We start from the raw sequence: 26,930 nt of genomic DNA on the forward strand, positions 1-26,930 counted from the left end.
GCCATACATGTTTTTGGAATGTGGGAGGAAACCGTAGTACGCGGAGAAAACCACGCAGGCATGGGGAGAACATGCAAACTCCACAGAGGAAAGCCGGAGCCACAACCCTGCACCTCTGTACTGTGAGGCCGACGCCCACCCGGTCGCCCCCACCGCCCATAAAAAAATAAAATTATATATATATATATATAATTTTTTTTAATCACAGGTACATATTTAAACTGTAGTTATTGTGCTCTAACCATCTCTCAACAGGTTGCACATGCAACTCTGTCTAGAATCAGTTTCGAGGAAGAGGAAAAAAAGTAAACTGCCAGGCTCAGCAGAAATGCCAAGCTTATTGCCCTGGGTTGACTTAAGGTATGACCTCTTGTCCATTTTTCATATTTCTTCAATGCTTACAGCATTTGCTTTTGAATAAAACAAACAAATAAATTTCAAGCTTGGAAAGAGTTTTGGTTCCCCCAGATGAATGTTGGCATATTTACTTGACATAATGATGACATCATTCAACTGTTACATATAGCGATTGTATTAGCTTGTGATTATATATTGTGGTGACGCACCTGCAGCCATATGGTGGAAGTCATCTATATTCATCCTGGAGTGCACAATATTTTCTACGCTGTCAAAGTCATGACTTTCTATTCATCTCAATTTTGATCGTTTTAAAATCCTCGTCCGTGCATCCACTGCCATCGTTAGTCGAAATAACCTCAGTTAATGGAAATTATTAGTGTTCTGCCTTAGAGTAATTGGAAAAACTTGATATTATAATATCCGAGACATTTTTGGCTTGTAAAGTAATATTCAGAAACCTCACAGCCTATCAACTGTCAAACCTTGAGGAAGACTGCAAAGATGGGATACCATTGTGTTCATAAGAGGTACAGCTTATAGAAGCAAACTACCTGTATGAGAGCCAAATGTACCATAGCCTTGGAGGGTTCCTTCACATTCAAATGATCAGTAATAATCTTTAAATGTGAGATATCATGCAATTTTCATACCCTTTTAGGAGAGCATTTTACCTTCAGTTATTATCGTGCATCCTTTGGAGAGTGATTCACTGGAAATAATATTCTGTTTGTCTTGCGTAGTAGCGGCTTTTCTCTCTCCAAAGGTCTGAAGGAAGGCATAATGATTAATCTCAAAGCAAAGGAAAATAATTAACTAGTAAAACTTCACCAACGTCACCATGCTTGCTCTAAAGACGTTCTATCTATCTAGCTAGCTAACTAGCTAGTGTTGGGGGCGAAAGTGGCCTTCTTTCCTCCACGTGTTCGTTGAATTTCAGATGGTGAGGATGTTGGTTATCCAAATACAGGCTGGAGACGATGAACAGTACCTTCGAAGGTTTTATTTGCACAATATTCCAGGCACTCGCGGTTCACAGACACTGGCTGTGGATCACGAGTGCAAAGAAACAAGGGACTCACAACATATTTATATCATCAGAAGGGCGGTACTGAAACTCATGGTCAGGCGTCAGGACTTTCGTTTCTCCTAAACCGATTCTTATCTTATATCAACTGGCGCATTCCGATGGTCTGTGCATCTCTACAAGGTTTCCAGTAAGGAGTGTACCAATATTAAGTGATGATTGCTTCAAGGACGCAAAGGTATGCTGCGGACATGGGAAAGTTATATAGCATGACTAAATATGCGCAGAATACGCACTTCACGAGCTAGCTAGCTCGCGAGCTAGTTAGCTAGCTAGCTAGCCGAGATTTAACATTGACTGATGCCTCCATCTGTGATAACGTTCCCAGAAATACCTTTCCCCTTCCCCTGTGTTTACAGGCTCTGCATCACCATTTTTCACCAGGCAATATTGGCTTGTTCTTTCTTTCTTTCTTTCTTTCTTTTCTTCGTATTTACATTTGTTTGTCAGACCACATTCTGACCTGCAGTTTCTGCAAACAGCAGTGAGCACTATGATGAGTATGAGGCAGCTGAATGACCTTTATTGTGAAACGATGCACAACCACAACAGGCAGAGACGTCAGTCCTGTGCTTTGCAGAACTGAAAATCCACTCTGATCATTAGTGATGAAGGTTCTAGGTCTTGCTTGCACAGGTAAGTCTGCAAATGTCGCCTTCGAAGAATATGTCTGCTCAAGAGTAAAATGGGCCTGACACAAGACGGTGTTGGAAGTGAAAGAACAAAACTGGGGTTTTTTGGTTTTGTTTTGTTTTTTGACGAGTTTGAGTTTGAATGAAAAAAGCAGACCTTTCCCATTTGCAGTGTCGAATTCCCCTTTCCTCAGGTGCGCATATTCTTCTTCATACCTTCACTTGCTCGTATTGATTTTGAGACACAAAGCGTTGTTATCAGGGCACATAACATTTAATTCCCATTCCACTTGTTCCACTGGCCTTTTTCAACACTGCACCATCTATCACAGTTTCCGTTGCAAATGGAACTGCTTCTGTTCTGGACTGCTGATGTCTCCATGATACGACTTGGTGTATGTGCACATCCATTCCAAATGCAATCAAATATAGATTGAAATCATGTTGCCGTGACTGTTTTTGACATGTTACCATAAAGAGAGGAGCCTCTTCTTCATGCCACAGACTTCTGTCCCGCTGCCAACCTGTACGCAGCTTTTGCCACCTACACATGACTGTAATCCTGCCTCCGACTTCGACTCCTCTGAGCCTCTTCCCCAAAAATTTAATTCAGCACCTTTGTTCAGTGTCAAAGAACTTGTTTTATTAGCACATCACTGAGTTCCTCTGATGCCGTTATTTTTCTCCACAAAGAGAAAATGGGACAACAGAAAGATGAGCAGTTGTGTGGCAAGAAGGGCAGACATCTGAGACGGAGACTTATTGTTTATGTCGCCGATAATCCATATGCATTTGAGCCCCCCACCTTCCAGATAAAGTCAACAAATTATCAAATCTCTCAAAGATGAGCTTCGGTGATTATCCTTGTTGTGTGTAGTGATTTTTTCCCCTCCATGATCTGCCCTGAAAATAGTCAACACCAAAAAATCGAAATGTTAAACCTGTTCAGGATTTACAATCGCATAGCTGTAATTTTGACATGAGGTGGAATGATCGGCAATCAGGAAGACACCTGAATGTAATGCACATGCGAACAGACGAATATGTGAGCTCGCTGACAGGTTGGACAATGATGAGGTGAAAATCTTTGGGTAATGTGAGCATTTAATGAGCATTCGGTGGACACTTCATGATTCAGTTAGCAAGCTGACTGTTTACTATGGTGCAAAATCGGACAAAAGACAATGCTGGTGGAAAACATCAGTTGAACCCCTCTGACGTGTGAAAATTTTTGGGCCACTTATAACATTAGAGTTTCATTATTCTGACGTATTTTCATGATGGCTGACTGATTCTGATGACAAATGCAGTTCATAGTGATACTGACACTACTTGATCCATTAGGTACGGTTATAATAGTTTGGGATTTTTAATTAATATTTAATTCGTTTATCAGTGGACGGCACGGTGGTGTTGTTTAATAAACGTAATTCTCAAACAACTGAGGCACTTTCTGCAATACTGAAATCCATACATTTAAAATGTACCCCACGAGCTCATGTATCCGAAGATATTAAGTAAAAATAGTAAAACGAAGGATTTTTTTCGCCATAATTATAGTTAGTTTTCTAAACATAAGATCTAGTTTCAATTCGTTTTAAAAAATATATTTATTGTAAAACTATGTTCGTTTTTCTTTTATTAACGGTCGACAGACGGAAAAAGCAATAACTGTGGCGGCGCGCTTATGTCTATTACGGTAGATTTTACATTGGCGTGTTTAAGCGAGTTTGGTAATTACGGTAAGCGGGAGCTCGTGGCTGGCTTTGGTGGCTGAGGAGGTTGTGCTGAATGAAAAAAGCTCGGAGCGGCGATGTGCCTCCTTACTGTCTGCGGGGCTCACTTGCTACACTAAACGACAACCAGGTTTCTTCAACCCAACTCCGGGCTCTGCTTTGCTCCTTATCCCGTAAGTTTCATTACTTTCTCCGTCACGAAAGGCTCCTTTCCCTCAAACGCGACTTTCCGGTGATTCGAGCGGTGTTTCTGTGTCCGTTAGCTAAAAAAAAAAAAACTGTTCGTGGAGAGTCCACTCTACGAGAGTGTGACATTGCTTCACTGTTTTATTTGTATTTTCTTTCCAAGACTGTGCCATTGAAGTTCATGTCTAAGTATGTACTACGTCGTCGGGTGTAAAGCGTGGGCGGCCTTCCTTAAATCCAAATAAATAATGGGGGGGGAAAACAATGCGTGACAAGCACAAGTCATATCGACACGAAGACGGCTTTTGAGTCCATCTTGTAATCTTGTATACTTGACCGTTAGTTTTTTTTCTTCCTGGGCCATACTAACGGCACAACGGTGACACCCCGCCCTGTTGATGCAAATATGATTTAGGCATTATATGCGGTTAGTGCAGTATTGTTTTTAAAGCTTAGCTATTAAATTATTTAATTCGTTTTCTAATTGTTGCCTGCCAATTAATGGTGAAAAAAACTGTGAAATTGAAATTAAGATAAGATAAGATAAGAAAACCTTTATTAGTCTCGCAATGGAGAAATTCCAAATTCACAGCAGCAAAGTTATGAAAGGAAGAAGTAGAACAACAAAATATAGGAGCTGCTGGAAATATGAGAGTAATATGTGTATATATGTATATATGTGTATGTGTGTATATAAATGTATATGTATGTATGTAAGTATGTACATACACACAAACACTCACACAAGATTTACATGCTATGATTTCTTGAGCTGTTGTTGTGGTATGAGGAGGAGGCATGCATGAAGCATTGTGAGAGGCCGTGCTGCAGTTCAGGTGTGTCAGGACTTGTCCTCAGAGCAGTTAAGCAATGCCGCTGCACTTTCACCAAACCCCTTCATCACGCTGTGGGCCTCAATACCAACGCTCAGGTCTCTCGTTTGTTTTCTGAATGAGAACAGATGCTTTTTTTCTTTGCTCTTTGTGTGCAGTGAAACAACACACAACAAACCATCAACTCACAATGGTGGCTTGGGTCAAACAGGTGCCAATCATAACATGGGGGAAACGGCAAAAATACCGCTGTAAGCGGCGTACAAGCAAACTAATTTTTAACATCTTAATGTTGAAAAAATGTCTGATACATCACATGTTATGAAGAAAAGGAATCTGCAAGGCAAAGTAGTGTGGAAAATAATGCATACGCTGAGAGAATTTTTCTTATATAGATAAGGCTCCATTGTACGGAGAAATTAATTTTTCATCTCTGACAACCCTTTTCCCTGAATATCCCAAAATGACAATATACTATTTTTTACATTGATTAAATCCACTAACTTTAATTCCGGTTCCAGTGAAGCCATTGAAGAATACATTAATATGACAAAGTATGAGAAGAAGGTTCATAATGACTAGTTAGTATGACCACAAGTAGCATACTATTTCTGATAGATCACAGGGTCTGTGACTTGACAGCGCCGGCTTCAGGTCTCTTCCTAATTGTGCCGGGAAGGCATAGGTCCATCCTGAAGTTGCCTTTAAAAATGTAAAAATACCATAACAAAAACTACTTGGTGTTATATCCAATTACCCTAGTGTGCTTAATGTGCAAATTTCTACATTTTTTCCTTTTTCAGTTCATAACCCCATCTCACTTTAAATGCTGTATCATCATTTTACACCGGGAAACGATTTGGGGGGAAAAAAATAATCTGATGAGTTAGATTCAGGGGTCACTAACTCCAAACATCGAGGGCCACTATACTGCATGTTTTACATGTCTACCTCCTCAAAAAGGCCTTCAAATTGTTTCAGGAGAGCTTGCTGATGGGCTGATCATTTGAAGAAGGTGAGTTGGAGGAAAGAGACATCTAAAACGTGCAGGATAGCAGCCCTCGAGTAACGAAGTTGGTGAGCCCTGAGTGAGACTTTTATACTGATAAAACCTAAAATGATAAGGCTCATTCCAAAATTGCAGGCAGTTTTTTTTCTAGCAGGTTTTTTTTGTTTTGCTTTTTTGGTTTTTGTTGGCTGAAATTGAGGCACAGGTGGGACCATCCTGACCATGCGCCGTGACGTGCATGTGTTTTATAAATGTATGAATTTCCAAGAAAGATACTTCAAGAGTTCCAGTAAGAATATTACTATTATCTTGTTAAATAATTAGTTCATTAAAACTTGAACAGGAAAATGATGGCCTCATAGCTTTTGTGGTGGAGCCACTTTTATTTGAGAGACGCAGGTTGTTTCGAAGCAGCCTTCAAGGTCCATGTCCACCTGTGCTGCAATAGCATGCTGCAGTGTCCTCCGTAAAATAAATATTTGTGAAACTATCTCTCAAAACAATATTATTTTAGTTTTTGTAGCTTTATTGGTTGAGTGCTTTTAGGTACTACCATCTTTAATATACTTCTTCTCTTCTGCTGCTTTGCGAATGGCCATCTCCTCATGTCTTTTTAATGTGCCAGCTTGTAGTCGGTTCAGGGAGGCAGTGATTGCCTGCTGTGTTGGGGAACAGTGCTTTTGGCGTGAATAACAGCGCATGCCTTCCTCAGTATGCCTGAGCCAGGTAAATTGATTTAGCCACTTCTTGTCAAAGACACTTTCTCGTGTGTTTTTAAGACGATATGGAAAGAAGAATGCTAAATAATGTTTCAATCACGTATATGTTGACTTTACATTGTTATGCTCCTAACTGGAAACGGATTTCTGTAGCCTCACCTCGCAGACTCGTCCCGTCCTGCATTCTGGCCCTCGTTCTCGCCAGGGTTTCAGACCAAAGTACCACATGTTGTTACCGCCATGAATTACTACATTTCAAAAATGTACTTAACTGCCGGTTGCCTTTAACAAATGGCTGATTTTCCCTGTCATTTCTGCAATGCTAAACATCATAAATATTACTTTAACACAAAGGGAAATATTTACCTGTCTGTAACATTCGCCTGGGAAATTCAGGGCGCTGCTAACATCGACTCGTGGAGGGGGGGGGGGGGAACATGATTCGATCAGTTTCTTCGTCGGTAGTTGCTTCACGTCTTTCCTGTGCACTGCTGTTGATATAGCGCCTTCATAGTGGTGCAACACTGCAACTGGAGTTAAAATAAGAAGCCGCCACAGAGGGACATAATTTCCTCAATCAGCACAGCTGGAGCTTTACACTGTTTTTGAGCGATAATAATCAGTCTGTGGCAGCAAATTAACTGGAGACGGCCGTCACGCAATTTTGAACGCAGGAAAAACCCTGTCTACAGTGTACCCTCCAGATGAACAAAATTCCATTGATTAGCTGTTGTAAAAAGAGCTAATTACGATTGAATCAACTGCTATGTGGTAACTTGTTTGTGCAGTCACGATTGAAACAGTTCGGTGAGAGGTGTGTGCAGCTCCCAATAGGGCAGTGCTATCAATATCTGCAAACAGAGAGCTAGCATAGCAGGAATTAAGAGGATTCGTACTGACTTTTCTCTGAACCATGGATCCATTTTAAATTTGTTTTCCTTTTATGCTTTTTTTGTTTGTAATTTTCAAAGCTTGTACTATTTCATCTTAGTGTAAAATTTACATACATACATACATACACATTTGTTTCATTAAAAACAATTTTTTTTTTTTTGAAAACTGGAGCTCCCGTAACTCAAAAACTTGACATGATCGAGAAAAACTGAGATCAGTGTTGGATTCCGTATCCCAAAATTAGTTCAAAACAGCTGTCAGACATAACTCAACGAAAAAATGTCATTCTTGCCGATGGTCAAATGTGTGACATGGTTTGATGGGTTGATGGGTGTGTGTGTGTGTGTGTGTGTGTGTGTGTGTGTGTGTGTGTGTGTGTGTGTGTGTTTAAAGCATAAACATTTCTTGCAAAAACATCAAAGCTATGATCAGGAGAAAAATGGTGGTAATAAGATAAGATATCATTTATTAGTCCCTTTAATGATGCCCTGTCCATCGCCTCAAAGTAAATAACGTTCACTTAGATCACTCGATACTCCTCACAACATCTGGGGGCATATTTCATTAGTTCGGGTGGTAAAAAAAAACACTGGATCACAGTTTATTTCTTGTACATTTTGTCTTCATTTGTAAATATACAGTATATAGATTTTTGGAGAGCTGATTCCAATATTTGGCACGATAAAATTCAGATAAGCGATCCGTAGGCCAATTGCTTGAGACAAAAAAAAACCCAAAATAAATAACAGAATAAATTAAATTACATTTAGTCCCTTAACCCTTGCTGCAATGAAGAAATTAATTGCAGGCAGAACATTTAACTATTTAATGATACATGGCCCTTATGTATTTTGTATTTGTTTAACTATACGCAGGGAAAAAAATCTGCAAAAATAGCTGGGTTCCCCCCCCCCCCTTTTTTATTTTTTTTTACTTGGGGATCGGTGTTGAATGTCATGATCTATGTCTCATCTTGTAATGTGTTGATGTGTTATAAAAACATTTTCAAAAGAGCAAATATCGATCTATTAAATTGACTGCTCGATTAATCGGTCGGGCCCGAGTTATTTATGAGCCTTTTTATTGACATGAACACTTTCACCCATTGCCAGCACATTTTCATGCTGCCGGTGTTTATTAGCATGGGCATCCCAGGGGGGAGGCAGTGTGTCTCCGCTAATCGGCAAAGGGTTGAGCACTAGCATATGTAGATGATGGCTGATGTGTCTCTGCATTTTTAGAGTCAAGGCACTGAGGCATAGAGCAGCACATCGTACAGCTTTAAGCGGTCCCTCTGGGCTTTTGAATATTCTTGTCATGGTCGCCAAAGCAGATGGTGACCCCTTTTTTTTTTAAATTTCCTCAGTGATTAACAATTTAAATTCATAACAGAGGGCATTTTGACACGGCAAGCTCCATTCATGGTAATGTTGTCGTTCTTGGTGGTTTGAAATGTATTCTAATGAAGAGACGGTCGGAACAGGCCAGGTGATCTTTATGCGGCAGATTAAAGGCAAGCACGGATGCTAAAAAATGTCGATGTTGGGCATAGGAGGTCTGAAAAGTGCTTGTAAATCCAATTACTTCTTTCACAGCTAATGGCTGTCTCGCTGGCTAAATAGTGCACTTGTTGAATGCCGCATATGAGCTGCACTTGAAAATGCAGAATTTATCTGGTACCCACACGATCAAAATAATTGTCTTCGGCAACATGGGAAATCATTCCAAGAATGCACATTTCTGTCAAGAAGTAGAACCTCTAAAGAACGGCCCAAAATTCCAAATTTGACCCAAACTTGAGCCTTTTCGAACCGTTGTCGTGCATGACGTCATGAAGACCTCAAGACCTTCGTCAGTACAGTCAGCACCCATCCGTTTTGCCTTTTCTTTGTCTTTTTCATTGGTTACTCTTAAAACAAGTATTGATGAGACGATGAGTGAAATTTGAATTGAAGTGAAACTTATTGCGGCATACGAAAATGGTAGAAGCAGCACTTGTGGCGGTGCAGTTTCATGTGAACAGAAGAATGGAATGTACATTGGACAGTCAGCTGTATTTTTGTATTTTCAATATCAGACACCTTCACTGACACGCAAGAAGGCCTTGCTTTAAGAGTTATTGGTAGGATTAAAAGAAGTGGAATTTAGTTTAAGTGTCCAGTGGACTATATTTAGAATCCTGTTAATATGCTGCCTTGCATATTGTCTGTAGGGAGTCTTTGTTTAAGCCAACATGGATTACTTTCTTCATGGCATCTTGCCTTGTAATTCCCCGCCGACTGTAATGAAACTTTGTTAACTGTGGCTTTAATAATGACCCTGTAGCAGATGTGCTTGTTTATTTCCCGTGGACAAGATTAGCAAAGCTCGGGCCAAATGCTGCCTTCGATGACGCTGGCACTTTTATTGCAACTGTCGACTGCCAAAATCATTTATTCCAGCAGGGAGAAAACACAAATGTAATTCAGTTTTTTTTGAGTGGTGACAAACCACCATGGATGATATTGTGTGCATATTTGGAAATTCACATCCCTCCTCAGGCTGGTCCGTTTGTCTGCAAATCTCTTTTTCTCATTTATTGTATTCCACTGTTGGTTGAATATATTTTAAACCATGCCCTTATCTCAATTGACAGGTGAACTACACCACGGGAAAGTTGGTACAACAAGATAACGGCTTCCTCTTGCCATTTCATATTCCATATCTACAATCGGTAAGTCACTGAAGTTCCTTCAAGGACTAGCAGTCACTGGAAATTACTACCGTGTCAGTTTGTGCTGCTATACACTCTTCCATTGCTTTGTCAGTCCGGGTTTACCCGTTTAGTGCTTGCGTGTGTGTGTGTGTGTGTGTGTGTGTGTGTGTGTGTGTGTGTGTGTGTGTGTGTGTGTGTGTGTGTGTGTGTGTGTGTGTGTGTGTCACTGTGTGTATGGGGAGTGAGTGGTTTCACATTCCCCTTTTGCCATTTGGTCATCAGGCACTTTCGCTCCGGGCCTCTTGTATTTCACGTCTAACATTTCAACTCCCATCATCATGTGATGCTGCTTAATGCTAATGTTTTGGAGCTACTATTTCTCATGCTGACACGATTCAAATAAAAGAAGTACTGTACACAATCTGTGACATGTGCTTAGGCGTAGAAAAAAAAGTAGTGTGTTTCCGGTAACATGAAATTTCAGCATAGGGTCGGTAGGTCGGACAAAGTTTTTTTTTAAATCTTTTTTTTTTTCCATCAAAAATTTAAACAAAATAACCATAAAACATAAAACAAGAAGACATTGAACCCGCCGCTCCGCGGCCGGCGCCGCCGCCACCAATTTAGTTTTCTCCCCGCTTCGGACTCGGGGGGGGGGGGGGGCAGGGCGCACTGCCGCCTCCGCTGACGTCCTCCTCCGCCCTCCTTCGCCCTCGGTGTTTACTTGGCCCGTGGTGTTCATCAAATAGTTCGCAGATTTTTTTCGATACATCAATGGATGCTATTTTCTTAACATTACGGTGCGAGCATGCAACTGTAACACAGAAAACGCGGTTTAAACTGTCGTCGCAGATCGCGGCCACCGCCATGTTTCAATGTTGTTGACAGACGACAGGGCAAATGACGAACGCGCTCAACTTGAATATCGCGAGAGTTTGCACCGTTGTAAACCCTCTACACAAAAAAGGAAGAGGGTTGTTTGAAAAAAATGCCGACCGTAAAGTTTTTTTTCGACGTAGAAATTCTCGGTCGGTCGGGTTACCGGAAACACACTACTTTTTTTTCTATGCCTTATCAATGACACTGGAGCCTGTATTCAACCCTGACTAAAATATCTCTGAAATGAACTTTAGATTTAGATTTTGTTCCGGGTTTGTTATGACCAATAGAGAAACATTCAAAACCAGGTTTGTTTTATTACAAATACTTTAATTTACGGCGGCAGTGGGATAAACACTACTCTTGTCGGTGGTCTAATAAATATGTAAATATGCAAGTATTTAACGGCAGTGTTTCCTCATTGAACTGTTGGTTGAACTAGTTGCTGACTTATTGCATCATTGACCACTGAACAGTTGCTTTTTTGTTGTTGTTGCCCATCTGCAATTAACTTCACTGAAATAGTTCATTAGTGATCACTATAAAAAGACATTTTCAGGGAAATGGTTGTTTTGTCTGTTATAAACCTTGGCTGTGAAATATCAAATGTCTTTTTTCATGTTTTTCTTCATTCTTTCGGTTTGTTACAGTAAATGGTGATATGGAAGTATATTTTATTCTGGTTTGCTTTTAAGAGTGAGTAAAAATAGGGTGGGTATGGGACGACTTTCAATGCAATGTAAGACTTGAAGAGTATAAACAAGATCTTGGGTGTGTTCATAGTGTTTACCATGTGTTTGCAGTGCCATGCAAACCGAAGGGAAGATGTCTTTTTGGGGTGTAGGCATATCCTCCTGTATGTTGCAGTTCCACCGAATAAGTGCTGATATGAGCAAAGTCATTCAAGTTGTTCTATCGTGAGGGAGGGGAGACTCATGCTGAACCAAAGTGCATCACTAGGCACCGTTTTAGCCACACCCATGAATCAGGAGAGCTGAAATGGTGAAAAACAGAAAGAGGGATTTTATATCGTGTGCTCGTCTGAATCCATCTTCCTTTTGAATCCTCGTGAATCTCGATGGCGATTGATGATTGGCAACATTTTGCTGAGTAAAGTTTACATCAGCAAAGCACGGCAAAATGGGCAAAGGAGCAACACCTGGCATGCAGTTGAGCATGACTGCCCAAACTGCACTGGCAAAAGTTGGAAACACGACACCACTAGAAATACCGGGCTTGCGTTCGGTTTTGTTACAGCATTATAAAGCAAATTCAAATTTTAAATAGATCTCTTAGTGTTTTTTTTTTCTTTTTAAATCTGATGCTGAATTTAGTCAGGAATATAGGCACCACTAATCGGCCCAGTTGAACATCGGTATATCTAGCTGCCATTGTGTGGCAGCTATATGTACAGAACATTGCTCAAAGGAAAAGACAAACCTGCTGGTTACTTAGTTACAAGGCCTTAAGCCAGGGCATTATGCCAATTATTATTCTATGACTGACAGTTCTTCGCCTGGCCATATTCTGCATTTTTTTTAACACCTCAAGACAAATATTAACAGACGGATGTAGCCAATGAATCCCGACAGAAAAATCTGATGCCAACATGTGAGACTGAGCAGGAGGGCACAAAAGTTTAATTCGTCCTAAAAATAGATCAAAATCTCAAAATGGCTCTCGCCAAGGAAATAAATGAAAGTAATTGGTGCAGGAGACAACTGCAACCTTTCCTGTAATTAGAGCTCAAGCTCCTCATGCATGAACATCAGACAAACAGTGTAGGCAAAGATTTGCTGCCGGCTAAGGTTTGTTCCCTCATTTGTTGCTGTGTAAACTCTGCCGAACCCTCATGGCATTTTGGGGACTTGGTAAAAAACCTGATGAGCAAGCTGTGTCGTCCCACTCACATTGACCAAGTCGCAGCTCATTTGGAGATACAGAGCATGGCGAAAATCAAAGCCAAATGAACCACTTGAATGGAGCCCTTTAATCTGAACACAAATAGGTATGGTATGTATGGTATGTATCATATATTTCATCTGAATACGATTCATTCGGGATGCTGTATTCCTTCAGAACTCAAAACACATTAGCTTGAGCTCTTCACTGATTGAGCCATTTCAGTACGCTGATCTTTTTCTAAAGGGTCAGGAGGGGCGCCTGAGAAAAGGCTGAGATTTCTACTGTCGACATAAAAGGTGTCTTCTAATACTCTCGGAGACTCAACAACACTCTATTTAAGCCGTCTAGAGTGCAACGTGTAAACGCAAATTATGTACATGAAAATGAAACCAGCTCATTTGAATTACAAGTTGCCTATTCATTAACCATGTCGTCGTTTGTTTTACGGATGGGTCGTGTGTCGTGTATACAGTAATCCCTCGCCATAACATGTTTCATCGTTTACGGCTTTGCTGTTTCACAGTTTTTTTTGGGGTGCCGTTTATTTATTTATTCGTTTATTTATTTGCAGTGCGTTGTGTTCTGCATCCTGATTGGCTAAGGCGCTGTAGACTGATGTCAACAGTCTCCGCGCCGCATCGCTTTAGTTTGCCAATTTTTTTCTGTGACAAAACCCACAATATCGAAGAAACATTCGGTACAGTACAGTCAAACCTCGGTTTTCGAACGTCTCTCTTCTCAGCCAAATCGGTTTTCAACCAGAAAATTTGAGATTTTTACGCCTCGGATTACGACCGAAAACCGGTTTGCGACCAAACTGAGCAAATACGATCTTCCTTATATGAGGAAGTGACGCTTCCTCGTGTAGCGTTCATTGTGAACAGGCGTGTTTGTTGTGATTTACACAAATCTTACTGTTTTTATGTTATTTCTGCATAGTGTATTAGCCCCTAATTGTGGGCAAATCAAATAGTTTCGGAATTGGAACAAATCGCTTTTCGAACAGCCTTCTGGAACGGATTATGGTCGAAAACGGTGGTATGACTGTATTTCTAAACACTGTCAGTTAGTCTTTGGTTTCATTCAATACAGTGTTGTATTGCACAATAATTGTAAAAAAAATAAAGATGACTACTCCACGTATTTCTCAGGTTTTTTTTTTTAAACGTAACCCCCGAGATAAACGAGGAATTACTATAATACAAACATTTCAACCCTCTGTTAATTAATTTTGTATCATAATACAGATTGTGTGTGAGAACCCACACTTTCAAACAACCAATGATAAAGAAATTATCTGGGAAGCTTGTGTTGCTTGATATCACAGTGTTTGAGACTCATCAGGCAGTGAGTGGGCATTTGAAGATTTGGAGTGGGATGCTTTGCTCCCGAAGAAACCGATGCATCTTGACAAACTTAATTTAGTTGTTTGTTTATGCTTCTCTTGATTGGTTGTTGCCCATTTTCTGCTTTCGAAGATGAGGACATTTCAAAGACGATTTGCAAAGTCCTCTTGACCAGAATTAATCGAATTCTCTTGTCTGGCACCCGATGATTTGGCGCAAGTATGAAAAATGATTTTTCTCTTGTAATTTTTTTTTCTCCCCTGTAAGGTTTCTGTCTGTTTATACATCCTCTCATGATCAGTGTTTATTTTTTGAAGATATCATTATATGCAAATGGCCTTTCCCTCACTTTGGTCGAGGTCAATCCTGGTCTCATCGGTCCAAAAAAACTTTATTGCAAAGTGGGTCATATCGGTACTACTTAGCAACTACTTCGCAAAATCCTATCTGGCCACCACATCAGTCATAAAACCACAGTAGTTGTACGTCTTTTGTGTACCATCAGATCTTGGAATGACATGTATTTATGAACTACAGACAGAAATTGCTTGATTTTTGCCGAATTTAAAAGAGCTAATCATGGCCGATTATCATGTACTCTTAACTGCAGTATTTGCTTATCTGCTTATCCTCAAGTGGGTGGCTTTAAATGTTACTGACTTGTCAAATACCCCCGTTGGGTAATTTGACTTTTTAAATACAAGCATTTGGTCAGCGTGTGTGGACATTCATTCATTACTCCTCTTCTTTGAGAAATACAGCAGGCCCAACCTAAATTGATTGGAATAAACTTCCTGTTATGAGGAGAATTTTTTTTTTTTAGAATGGATTTTTTACCTTTGCCAAGCCGTGAAAGCCCACGTGTCGGCATTATTTCTGACGCAGAGTCAGCCCTGAAATTAGTTCTGCTCGTCATCCAGGAAAGGCTGCTTAGCAACATAGTAGCACTTCAGCAAGCAAGACCATCTCCTCTGTGTAACTAATATAGTTTAGGAGGAGATACAGTTGAAATGAAATATTGTCTGTACTAGCCACAAAGTCTAAAAGTCTTCTCTTAGTTGACTTTAATGTCTTTTATGAATTACCGTATTTTCACGACTATAAGGCGCCATTAAAAGTCTAAAAATTTCTCCAAAATGGACAGGACGCCTTATGATGCGGAGTGTCTTGTCTATGCGCTGAGTTCCAAAACCTGACTGACAGCCGACACGCTTTTTATATAGAGAAAAGGCGGAAGTGACTGTGGACAGGCATGCGGCAAAGAAGTCGGCCAATCAGTGAAGGGTGGGCGTGTATATATACACATATGGAGAGCGAGAGAGAGAAAAGGCAGATGTGAGTGAGGACAGGCATGTGGGGAAGAAGTCCGCCAATGGGTGAAGGGTGGGCGTGTAAGTGGACGCTAAAGGTACGCCCCAAGCAGGTACCAACAGCTGTATAGAGTGTGGCTATGTGCATTGTTGCAAAACAACTTCGGTTTTGGTTTCTAAGAACCCCCGAAAATAAATTCTACAAAGAGACACGCCTACGAAGCTCAGTTCAAACCTCAAGCCATCGGTTATGCTTTTGGCATGCGTGCCCATCTCACAGCAGCGGTGAAAAACCAAGTCAAGCAAATGAACTCTGAGCTTGCCGTTATTCCCGGAGGCTTGACTAAAGAACTCCAACCGCTGGACATCGGCATCAACCGGGCGTTCAAAGTAAAGTTGCGAACGGCATGGGAACAATGAATGATCGATGGCAAACACAACTTTACAAAGAGTGAGAGGCAGCGCCGGGCGAGTTACGCCACAATTTGCGAATGGATTGTGGCTGCTTGGACGAACGTGTCTGCTTGCACTGTTGTTCGAGTTTTTGGCAAAGCCGGCATCATTTCTGTGGAGCCACATGGCAATGAGAGTGACTGACAACGAGAGGGAACACGGCGTTTTTGATGGATTACCGGTACTTGCACAATTGTTCAATTCTGATACAGAGGATGAGGACTTTGATGGATTTCTGGGTGATGATTGATCGAAAAACGTGAGTACATTGTACGATGGCTAAATAAAATACAACGGAACTCAGTTTTCCGTTGCCTTTTTAAAAACAAGTTTTTAGCTTGTATCTGTATGTCTTGGCATGCTACCGTATGCTTCAAGCTAACGTGTTTTTAGCGTGCGCGCATGCATGCCGTATGTTTAAGATGGCGTATGTTTTACCACTTTAAAATTGCGCCCAATAATACAGTGCGTTTTGTCTATGTGTAAAATACAGAAATGGCACCCATTAATGAGACTGCGCCCAACGATACGGTGCGTCGAATGGTCGTGAAAATACGGTACTTGATTTGTAAAATAAGTCATTTTATGGCCAGTGCTGTTTGGAGGCTACAGGATGTGTACAACAGAAAATGGTTTCACTTGCTTTTTCGCTCACCTAAGGACATGAACAGAAAGGAAGATTCCTTCCGTAAGATTTTCACAAACACTTGGGGGGGGGGGGGGGGCATATAGATGAGGTTAACAAAAGATAATCCTCTTCAAAATGAGTTTACTTGTACTTTTTATATCCATGTATTAGAATGAAACGTAATGTATTATTCAACTCATTAACTTTGCCATATACTTGTTTAACTTTTAATACCATTGCCGATACTTAACGAATTGCACACACCTTTGCTAAGTACCTAATTGTAGAAATTCAATATAATCCCCACCGTGCCTGCTGTGTAATCCTTGATTTGTGTTTGCCTGAGAAAGGCAAAACCTCTCCTTCAATATACTGGCGGTCTTGAGCGACGGGATTGGTCGTATACGATTCTTGTCACCTAATTTGTCATTAAAGCCTACCTAATTAGTTTCCGCTCGGTTATCACGGACAACAAGCCTTTGACATCTGCTATCTCGAGATGTCTTTGACTCTTATTTTCACAGCCTAAATTTTCTTTACTGATGCCACGGCTAAACACCAACCCCAATTTTAGAAAAATGTCTTGCATGGCTTGGGAACTTCTCATTAATGACATAAGTTACCACCTACCTGTTTTTGCAGTTTTTCATAATTATTTTGATAGAAAAGCTAAGTCAACAACTCACATAACAGAAATAAGACTAAGAACCCAACGCTCCACCGATGCCTTTAAGACCTAGAAAAACAAAACTGGACCGAGGTCTACTCAAACGAAGACCCAAATACAGCGTTTGAAGTATTTCAGTCTACCATAATCTCCTTATATGATAAACATTTTCCATTAACTAAAGTCTCCAAAAAGTATAAAGACCCAAGTAAGGTAACGAAGACACATGTAAAAAGAAAAACAATTTATATAAATTGTTTTTAAAATTGAGAACTGAAGAAGCAGAAAAAAATATAAGACCTATAAAAATAAACTAGTAAATATTATAAGAACCAGTAAAAGAGATCATTATCATGCACTATTAGAGCAGAATAAAAGTAACACACAAGAAATATTAAAGATACTTAACCAAGTAATCAGAAATAGTCCTAAAAAAATGGATTATCCAGAGTATTTTATCAAAGGCAAAAATACTATTTTGGAAAAAAACTGCAGAAATAGCAACTGAATTTAATGAGTATTTTGTCAACATCGGCAGTAACCTAGCAAAACAAATTCCTGATCCAACAAACTTGTTTGAAATAGATAGAAATGTAGAAAAAAACTCCTTCACGATGTTCCTTACTGCTGTAAAACAAGAAGAAGTATCAAATATTATAAAAACTTTTAAAAATAAAAAGTCAACTGATTGCTTTAATATTGATATGACAATAATAAAGCAGATTATAGAATATGTAGTGCGACCTTTCACGCACATATGCAACCTGTCATTCAAAGCTGGTATCTTTCCATCAAAAATGAAAATTGCTAAAGTTATTCCAATCTATAAAAGTGGAGAAAGACATCGGTTTACAAATTATAGACCAATATCACTACTACCATAATTTTCAAAAATATTAGAAAAACTATTTTCTCGCAGACTTGATAGCTTTATACAAAAGCATGCGCTGTTAAGTGAGAATCAATATGGCTTCAGGGAAAAACGGACCACCTCAATGGCAGTTATGGAGTTTGTGGAAGCAATAGCCACTAATATAGACAACAAAGAATTTACTGTTGGGGTTTTCCTAGATCTAAAAAAAGCTTTTGACACAATAGATCACAGTATATTATTGAAAAAACTAGAAAGATATGGCATTAGAGGTGTAGCTTATAAATGGATAAAAAGTTATTTAGAAAACAGATATCAGTACGTGCAGCTCAACAATAAAAAAACAAATCAACTGAAAATCACTCATGGAGTTCCTCAGGGGTCAGTGCTTGGTCCAAAACTATTCATCTTATATATACTGTAAATGATATCTGCAAGGTCTCAAAACAATTTAAATGTGTCCTATTTGCTGATGATACAACTTTCTACTGTTCTGGAATAAATCTGAAACAGCTCCTGACAACCGTAGAAAACGAATTAAACAAATTAAAAAACTGGTTCGATAGAAATAAATTGTCACTTAACCTGAAAAAATCGAAGTTAATTGTTTTTGGCACAAGACCGATCAAACACCAAGCTAAAATTATGGTAAACTCAATTGAGATAGAAAGAGCGTATGAAACCAAGTTTCTCGGATTAGTAATAGACTCAAAACTATGTTGGAAGCCACATATCGATAACGTAAAAAGAAAAATAGCCAAAACCGTAGGGATCCTCTACAAAACCAAGGAAGTGCTAAATAAGAGATCTTTGTACACATTATACACTTCATTATTATTACCATATATGACCTACTGTGTGGAAATATGGGGAAATGCCTGCAAAACAAACACACTCCCTATTCTCAACCTACAAAAAAAAGCAATTCGAATTATTAATAGATCAAAATATACGGAACCCACAAATCCACTATTTATCAAATTAAATACGATGAAATTGTATGACCTGGTTGACTTTAAAACCGCCCAATTAATGTACAAAGCACACAATAACCTGCTCTGCCAAAACATTCAGAAGTTTTTCGAAATTCGAGAAAGCAGCTATGATTTAAGAGGTACCAACTTATTCAAAAAACTCAAAACAAGAACAAACATCAAGCAAAGAAGTGTATCTATCAAAGGTGTTAATCTGTGGAATAATCTCGAAACGGACCTGAAAATGAGTAAATCGCTTGCCGAGTTCAAAAACAAATTCAAAAAAATAGTACAAACAACCTACATCAATCAGAGTTAAAATGATAAATTCAAAACATTAAATATAATGATAAATCAGAACTAAGTTGATAAATAGAGAAAGGTATATAAATATCCATTATGAATACAAGAGAAAATTGACACAAGAGTGTCAGGGTGTGGAAGTATATAATCCCGATACAAACCAAAAGTTGTAAAAATATCACGGTTAAGGGTAAAGTATGAGCCTTAATGGAGACTTCTTTCTTCTTACTTTTTTCTTTTCTGATTGATATAAAAATGATTTATTAGATATAATCACATAACGGGGTAGGACTAGATAAGTTTTTTACTTCTTCCTACTCCCTTGAACATAATAACTGTGTTGAATGAAGATTGATTTCTTTCTTTTTACTTTTTTTATCTACCTTATTTTCTGTCAAATTATTACTGTATATATGTTTTATGTTCAATAAACAAACAAACAAACAAAACTTGCTGCACTGCTCGCGGTTCTACTCACAAGCAGAAGTTGAATCTGTGACTCCAAGAGCAAGGTTTGGACCTTGCACACCGGACGAGGAGTGGGGTATGTTGAGACAATTGCTACAGTTTCCAGCGCCTTACCGATGATGAGGATCACAGAAGAATTAGTCTGAGTGTCTTTTGAAAAGACCACCTCAACTTTGTACTTGTGCTCGAAAAGCGTGGCGCAACACGCTCATTGGAGTTTGTGCGTCAAACCACCAGAGGAGGTTCGCCAGGTGCCAAGTGTCACAGAACATCTGGCATGTTTTTTACGTGTGGAAGACATGACACTTTAGTATTAGTCAACCTCTAGAATTATGGGAAGGATCGCCGCTATATTTTTGATTTTGTGGCCAGGAAACAGGGTTCCCACGGGTCCTTAAACTTAATAAAAATCCATAAAAAAAGAAGTTGTAAAATGATGTTCTTAATTGTCCTTGATTTTCAGGGAAAGCTTATAAAATAAATAAAAATCTTGAGCAATTTATTTTTATTCGAAAATAAATTGAAGTTGTATATTTTCTAAATTAAATTTTTTCTTAGTGTACTTTATTTGAGAATGAATTAAAGTTTTGTTCTTTAATACAGGTAGGAAAATGAAAATTTGACATACAGTATGTCAAATTAAGGGTTAGCTGATTGCCCCTAAAAATAAAGATGTGCCCTTCCTTTGGCAGCAATGATTTGAACACCAGCTCACTAATATGTGGCTATCTGTTCAGCCTGCATATTGCTGACCGGGCATTAAATCCACTGTGAATCCCCTGCTGAATGAGAAAATGTCCTTAAAAATGGCCAAATTGGCCCTCAAAAGTCCTTAAAAGGTCCATAAATAAAAAGCAAGTCGAAGAGTGGGAGCCCTGAGTAAGCATTTTTGTCAGTATGCTCTGGTGAGTGCCTACAGAGAGCAAGACATTCTCCGAAAAATGTCAAAATATTGGGGCCAATTGTCCTAATATTTGCAGCAGTTGAGGTTGGCATAAGTAGAGATACTCACATAAACTCCGAAGATTGAGTGCAGTTTTATGACATTGAGCGATGTGAAGCTTGTTTACATTAAGCATCTCGGTGATGCAGTGGGAAGTAGGAGGTTTTTTACTGGTTCTTACGCCTGCTATCATCTAAATCAAACTGTGTCCAACGTCTTTGAACAAAATGCAACCAATTTTTTTAAACTGTGTAGGTACTGTACTGATATTTCTGCGCTTTTCAGATTGCTCGTTGCTCAACGTTTGACCTGACCTTGTCGCTGGCCCTTTTTTTTTTTGTTGTCATCCTCCTACCCCACTGTAAGAGTTGGAAGCAGGATTGTATTACTTTTTCTCCTCTTAGCTGCAAAACCTGGCATTCTCACATTGTTCAAGTCTGCAACTGTCATCGAAAGTGAACTTGCGCAGTTTCTGTGTCAATAAAATGCCTGGATTTGCACACATAGTTCATTCTAAGTCTCATGGCTCAGAAGAATAAGGTGCATTCCTATTGTGCATTGTTATTAACAAAAAAATACACAAGTCCTAATACATATTGTATGGCTGTGATATAAAAAAGCATGTCGGAGCAAAACAGATGAACAATTTGTGTCAGCTTTGTTGCTGTGCAAAGAACTCAGGACCTGATTGTTTATTTTCTTTCAGCGTTGGCTATATTCCCTGCTGTGTTGTGATGTACTTTTATTTTTTGTTCGGATGAGATATTTCATCTCCTGCCGATGTCTGTCGGCACTGTTTTTTTTTACATCCCTTTTTTTTTTTACACTGTTTCGACCATGTCACACAATCTCCAGCGAAGCTCGCACCATCGCTGACAGCTCCTAATGAACCTTTGCCTTTGAAGACACCATCCCCCCCGATATCGTGACCCACGTATACGCCATGTAACGGATCTCAGCATTGTCATGACACGAGAGTAAACCCAACTTTTCAAATCCACGTCTCTCAAAATGATCTAAAAATGCAAATAAGCTGTTCAATGAGACCACAGTTGAAGTTTACAGTAAACTAAACATGCATTAAAGAATGAAACACATTGTGCATAGAATACAAAATATGCTTTGATTTTAGAACATCGCTCGCGGCTAATGTGTCAATTTAAGAGCACATGGAAATGCTAACAAAAAATTAGCATTGACTTTGGCAATGATATTTATTTAGCACACGAAGTCTCTGGAAACACATAGAGATAGGTCAAATAACACTGCTGTACTCAAAGGCACAAATTATTCAAAATCTGGAAAAAAAAAAGTGATACTAATAGACTTCAATTGCAATGTTCTTCAGTTCTCACTCCAAGTGTGTACTTCATCTCTTCTTCATCAGCCTGACATGGGTAGGAGTGCTGTCTTAATTATGGCAATAATTGACGAGGCCATACGGCATTTTTAGAGCAAAATAGACCATCAAACAAGTCAAAAATGAACAGTCGAGCGAACAACACGTAAGACATCACAGGGATTACGTGAACTGGTCACAAATACAAAAACAATACAGCGGTGTACAGGGTATGTCATTATTGTGATACTCAATTGGCTGAAGCTTTTTTTTTCCCCCCCCTTCGTGACTCAGATGCAGTTGATATTTGCACTGTTCATGCTTATACACACTGTGTCATGGAATGGAAGGAAAATGAATTTTCAATGGTATATTGCTTTCAGGATGAAAATGAAGAGGCCTGAATTTCACATATTTATAAGGTGATTTTATACTTCACAAAGAAGTGTTCAAAGTGCAGGGATGAAACGGCATGAGGCTATGATAGTTTTGAGTGGTTGAGTTTTAGGAGTTGAATAAAAATGTAATTATTATTTTGTTCCATTATCGTCCAGCCGTAGTGATCAGCTTGTGAAGATTGGTGAAATCCTTCGCAGTCCATGTAAACATTGTTCACCCTCTCATGCGCCCTGTAACCGGAGAACATAAGATATCTGCCCACTGCAGTAACCGCTGTCCCTGAAAGGGTTAAACACCAAATGCAGTCCTCTCTGAAACCCGGGTTGGACCTTTTCTTGGATTTGTCTTGCACAGGTGATGGTGACGTCAAATACCCGATTACTCTCCCATGCCATAGCGACAATCCACACCCCACTCTTGAATTCAGCCAATCTTCTTAATAGTTTTAAAGTCATTAAACTGCATTTCATCACACTTCCTCTTCTTGGCTCGCGACCGTTGCAATGACACAAGCATTGTTTGAGACGGCGCGCTTTTTGTTCTCATTTCGAAACCAATCACCTCCTCGTTCACGTTTCTGCAAGGATTTATAGTGACGTTGATGATGTTTGTCAACATATTCATCAAAGTCGTCATTCCTCCTCCGACCTAAGAAATAATTGAAGTGACTGTCAGCTCCTTGTAATAGATTTCCACCGATGTTATTATTCAAGCCGTAGCCTTGTCTTGGTCCCAGCTTTCCTTTGTCTTGATTTGTCCTCCACAGGCGTGCTCCTGATTTGCCCTTTTATGCAGTCTCCTCCTGCCACCCTTACCACAGAAGAGTGGTTAGTACCCCAGTGTAGATTGAGGAAAAGTCTGACCATATTTTTTTTTTGCACTTCACATTATCTTCCCTGAAAATGCTAAACTTTTACTGATGCGGATGTCTATTTTTTTTGTTTTGTTTTCCGCAGCAGTTGAGTTGACAACTGGTATGTGACAAGCACCTGTATTCACCATTGGCACGTAATCACATATCAAACATTGATGTAATGCAAACAATCATTGTCACATTGAATGCCTGTTTTAATGTAGCGCACTCAAGTAATCACCATGAGAATATTCGTAATTACAATGGGTGAGACATCCGACAAGGGAGAAAATTCTCTTTATATTATTAACTGATGGGCTAATTCGATGCTAACTGCTCTCATAAGAGCAAACGGTTTTAATCTTTTTTTTTTTTTTAAATTTAAATCCCACCACAATTATCTGTTATGGTAAGCGAGGGGATTCAGTCTATGGACAAAACTGCACACGTGGATCCTTTCTGTTTTAGAGAGCACCAATCATAGGGATAGGGGTTGTACAGACTAGTTGGCTGGACCACTTCACAGTGACCTTTTCGAGTGGTGTCAGTTGGTTGATAATCATGCGTTTTTGGCTTGAGAAGGAGTCTGAACTGCTTGCAGCAACCAAGTGCAAAGTGGGCAGAATAAGATTCGTCAGTCGCCTTAAAGGATTAAAATGCTCTATTTTAGAATGCAGTTTTTCTGTAATGGACAAACTGCAAAAGGGGGGGTGGTAGACTTGAGCGAGATTTTGAATTATTATTTTTTCCTGATGTTTGCAATCTCTGGAGTGTTATCTGAACTTGAATCCTTGAGTTAAAAAAATATGAGGAGCATAATGAAGTAGGTTTTTAAATCAACGCTTTCGACTTACAGTATATGAGTGTGGTTTTCATCAATTTAATGTCTTATATGTAAGATTTAAACGGAATTCAGAAAAGGTCAAGAGTGAGAATAGGATTATTTTTGTCCCTAGATTCATAAAGGACGGTGATGTGGTGATGGGCAAGCCTGATAATCTTGATGTCTCAGAATTGAGAATTGTTTTAATTTAATCTGAAAGTGTATTACAACCCCACCCGGCTTCATATTATTACATTGACTCATGCTTTTTAAACTTTGTATGATTTAATTAGGTGTAGCATTTCATGTGATTTAATGTTGTATTTACGGTAAGTGTGAGCATTCTGGATGGGGTGCGGAGGGGCGATCCCTCCAACTGTGTTCCCTTTTCGAGCTTTTTTTCCTTGCCTGGATATTGCGTTTTCAAACCCTGGGATGTTGTCAAATTAGATGCACTTTGTCCATGGACTGTGGGCCTTTGATGCTGAATTTAATATGGATGTTTCATTAGACTATATTATTCGTGATGTCCTAATCACACTCAAGTGACACTCGAGTCCGAGTCTTTGGTTTTAAAGATCTGCCGATTCAGTTCCGATCCGATGCTTCAGTAGTACATTAATAAAATAAAAATAAAAAGTGCGCAGACAAATGGGCACGAATTAATATCGAAATATACATACAGACTAGTATATACAGGATATAAATCTGTATTTGTGTTATGTGTAAATATACATTTGTTGAATGCTTTGTTGTGATGTTTTTTAGATTCGTGTATCAGATATTGTGAAGCATTTTTTGTGATTTAAGTACCAAGAAAGTAAAATTCAAAATTTAATTGATGATGCCTGATTGCTGCCGAGTCCACCTGGAGGATCTTTGTGAATTCAAGATTGCATTGCGAAGGACTCCACAATGCAAACTTACCATCTTTTTTTTTTTTTAAATATATTATTTATTGTATTTTCTTTGCAGTGAAAATTGTACATATAGCTTGAATACACCTTACAGCAAGGTGGTCTGACTTCCCTTTTCTTTTTATAGTCGCACGCCCTCAAGCGAAGTCATATACATTTTCATGAACTCGACACACGTAGTTGTACTGACATCATTGTTGACTGAATGTAAATTTATCATCGTGCAGGCCCCAGAACTAAGTGTTGTAAAACTATATACAGAGATGGAAGTGATGTTAGGATACACTCTAATCGTGAGTGGAGTGACTTGACCTACAGTCCGCTGATGCTCCTGCTGTTGTGCTCCACAGGGGCAGCGTCTTCCTTTCATTATCTTGGAGTTACACTACTCTGAAGCTTTAGTAGTCTCTGTAGTAACGAGGAATGAAATCACGAGCAGTAGTTGTTACACGAGGCTCTGGAAGGCGTACGTCATATGTCACTCAAAAATGTACGTCTTGGCTGTGTGTTGGAATTATGTTAAGAAGAACTGTGCGGTGTGCTTTATATTCTTCACAGTTGGTATGCCTCAGAAGCTAAGGAGATCGTGTGGATGCTTGGCGGCTGTGTCTTATTTTTGGGTGTCATTTTAAATGACACCTTTTTTTAAATTGCATCTAATTTCACTTACAAGGGTCTCTTGGGGAGTTCACACATTTCCAACAGTTCTTACTATGTTTAGCCATTTTGCCGTTTCACCAACACATGCTCTGCCAGAAAATCCAGCAAAGAAATGGAGACGCTGTTGCCTCTTGTACACTTATTGGACTAATAGTGCATGTACTTTATGCATGTATATTTGTACGTGTACACTGGAGATGCAAATATGTAGCTTGGTAGGTAGGTGGATGGAACGGTGGAACAACACATGTAAACTGGCAACATAAAGAATAAATGATTGCAGCCGCTTACTAAGTTGTGAAGTTGTATGAACGCATCCGACGTCTATAGGATGTATTATTTATGACTTTTTAAAAAAAATCAGTTTCTGAAGGAAGATGATCGTTTCTCTGGAATTCTGGTTTGCTCCCACCTCCTCATTTTATTATGAAAACACAATCTGTCTCCAGTTGAATGCAATCCAATATAATCGTCTTTGTCCATCTTGAAATATTCCGCATGCTATCGAGAATAATGCCAGTGGAGTCGTCAGTGGCTCTCAACAGAGACCTCTTCATCAAAGCTACGGTAGTTGTAATCATGACAGGTGTTTTCTGCCATGGAAAGTTGATTGGACCATGGGCAGTTGCTAAGCAACTGTGTCAGTGCTACATTGGCAAGTCAAGAAGCAGTGTTAGGGAGATTCATAGGGGTACCCGTGCAGGAGTATTTGAGCATATGGAAGAATGTGTAGTTTAGCACTCAATCCAAAACTTGGCCATGAAGCAGTTCATTCCTTCCAGGGGTCACGTCTATTTTCGTGTATATTGCAACTATTTGAAACAGGCTGGCTCATGCTGCGCCACAAAACCAAGTCAATGAGTCCTGACGCTGTAAAGATTTTAGTGCTTGGTACAAATGGGGGAGGTTCTCTACTATTACTTTCCACTTTCCTCTGTGAACTGTTTATTTGTTTTTTTTATGCCCCAATAAAGCAAGACATTGTTGTGAAATGTTATCTTTACCCTGGGTTGGTACAGGAGATTAGTTAATTGTAAAACACAT

At 39.3% G+C, this 26,930-nt stretch overlaps 1 protein-coding gene across 5 annotated transcripts in view; it reads left to right on the forward strand.

Annotated features, from left to right (window-relative positions):
- Nucleotides 1-1,494: 1,494 nt before the first annotated feature.
- The window catches only part of LOC147206142 (tumor protein p53-inducible protein 11-like), a 36,733-nt gene continuing 11,297 nt past the window's right edge, over nt 1,495-26,930 (forward strand). Inside the window, exons 1-2 of one of the 5 annotated variants that reach the window (XM_086109602.1) lie at nt 1,495-1,622; nt 10,089-10,166. Coding sequence is in view for 2 of the 5 variants with exons in the window: in XM_086109599.1 (XP_085965725.1) it covers nt 3,868-3,985 (118 nt within the window). In the remaining 3 variants the exon portion in view is untranslated. Of the gene's footprint in view, nt 1,623-3,830; nt 3,986-10,088; nt 10,167-12,941; nt 13,050-26,930 lie in introns of those variants that run through there. The other 4 variants (XM_086109601.1, XM_086109603.1, XM_086109599.1 and 1 more) reach the window with 4 other exon arrangements.

The sequence above is a fragment of the Hippocampus guttulatus genome, chromosome 4 (genome assembly GCF_054856545.1).
Source record: "Hippocampus guttulatus isolate MCC_2025c chromosome 4, RoL_Hgut_1.0, whole genome shotgun sequence".
Classification (NCBI taxonomy): domain Eukaryota; kingdom Metazoa; phylum Chordata; class Actinopteri; order Syngnathiformes; family Syngnathidae; genus Hippocampus; species Hippocampus guttulatus.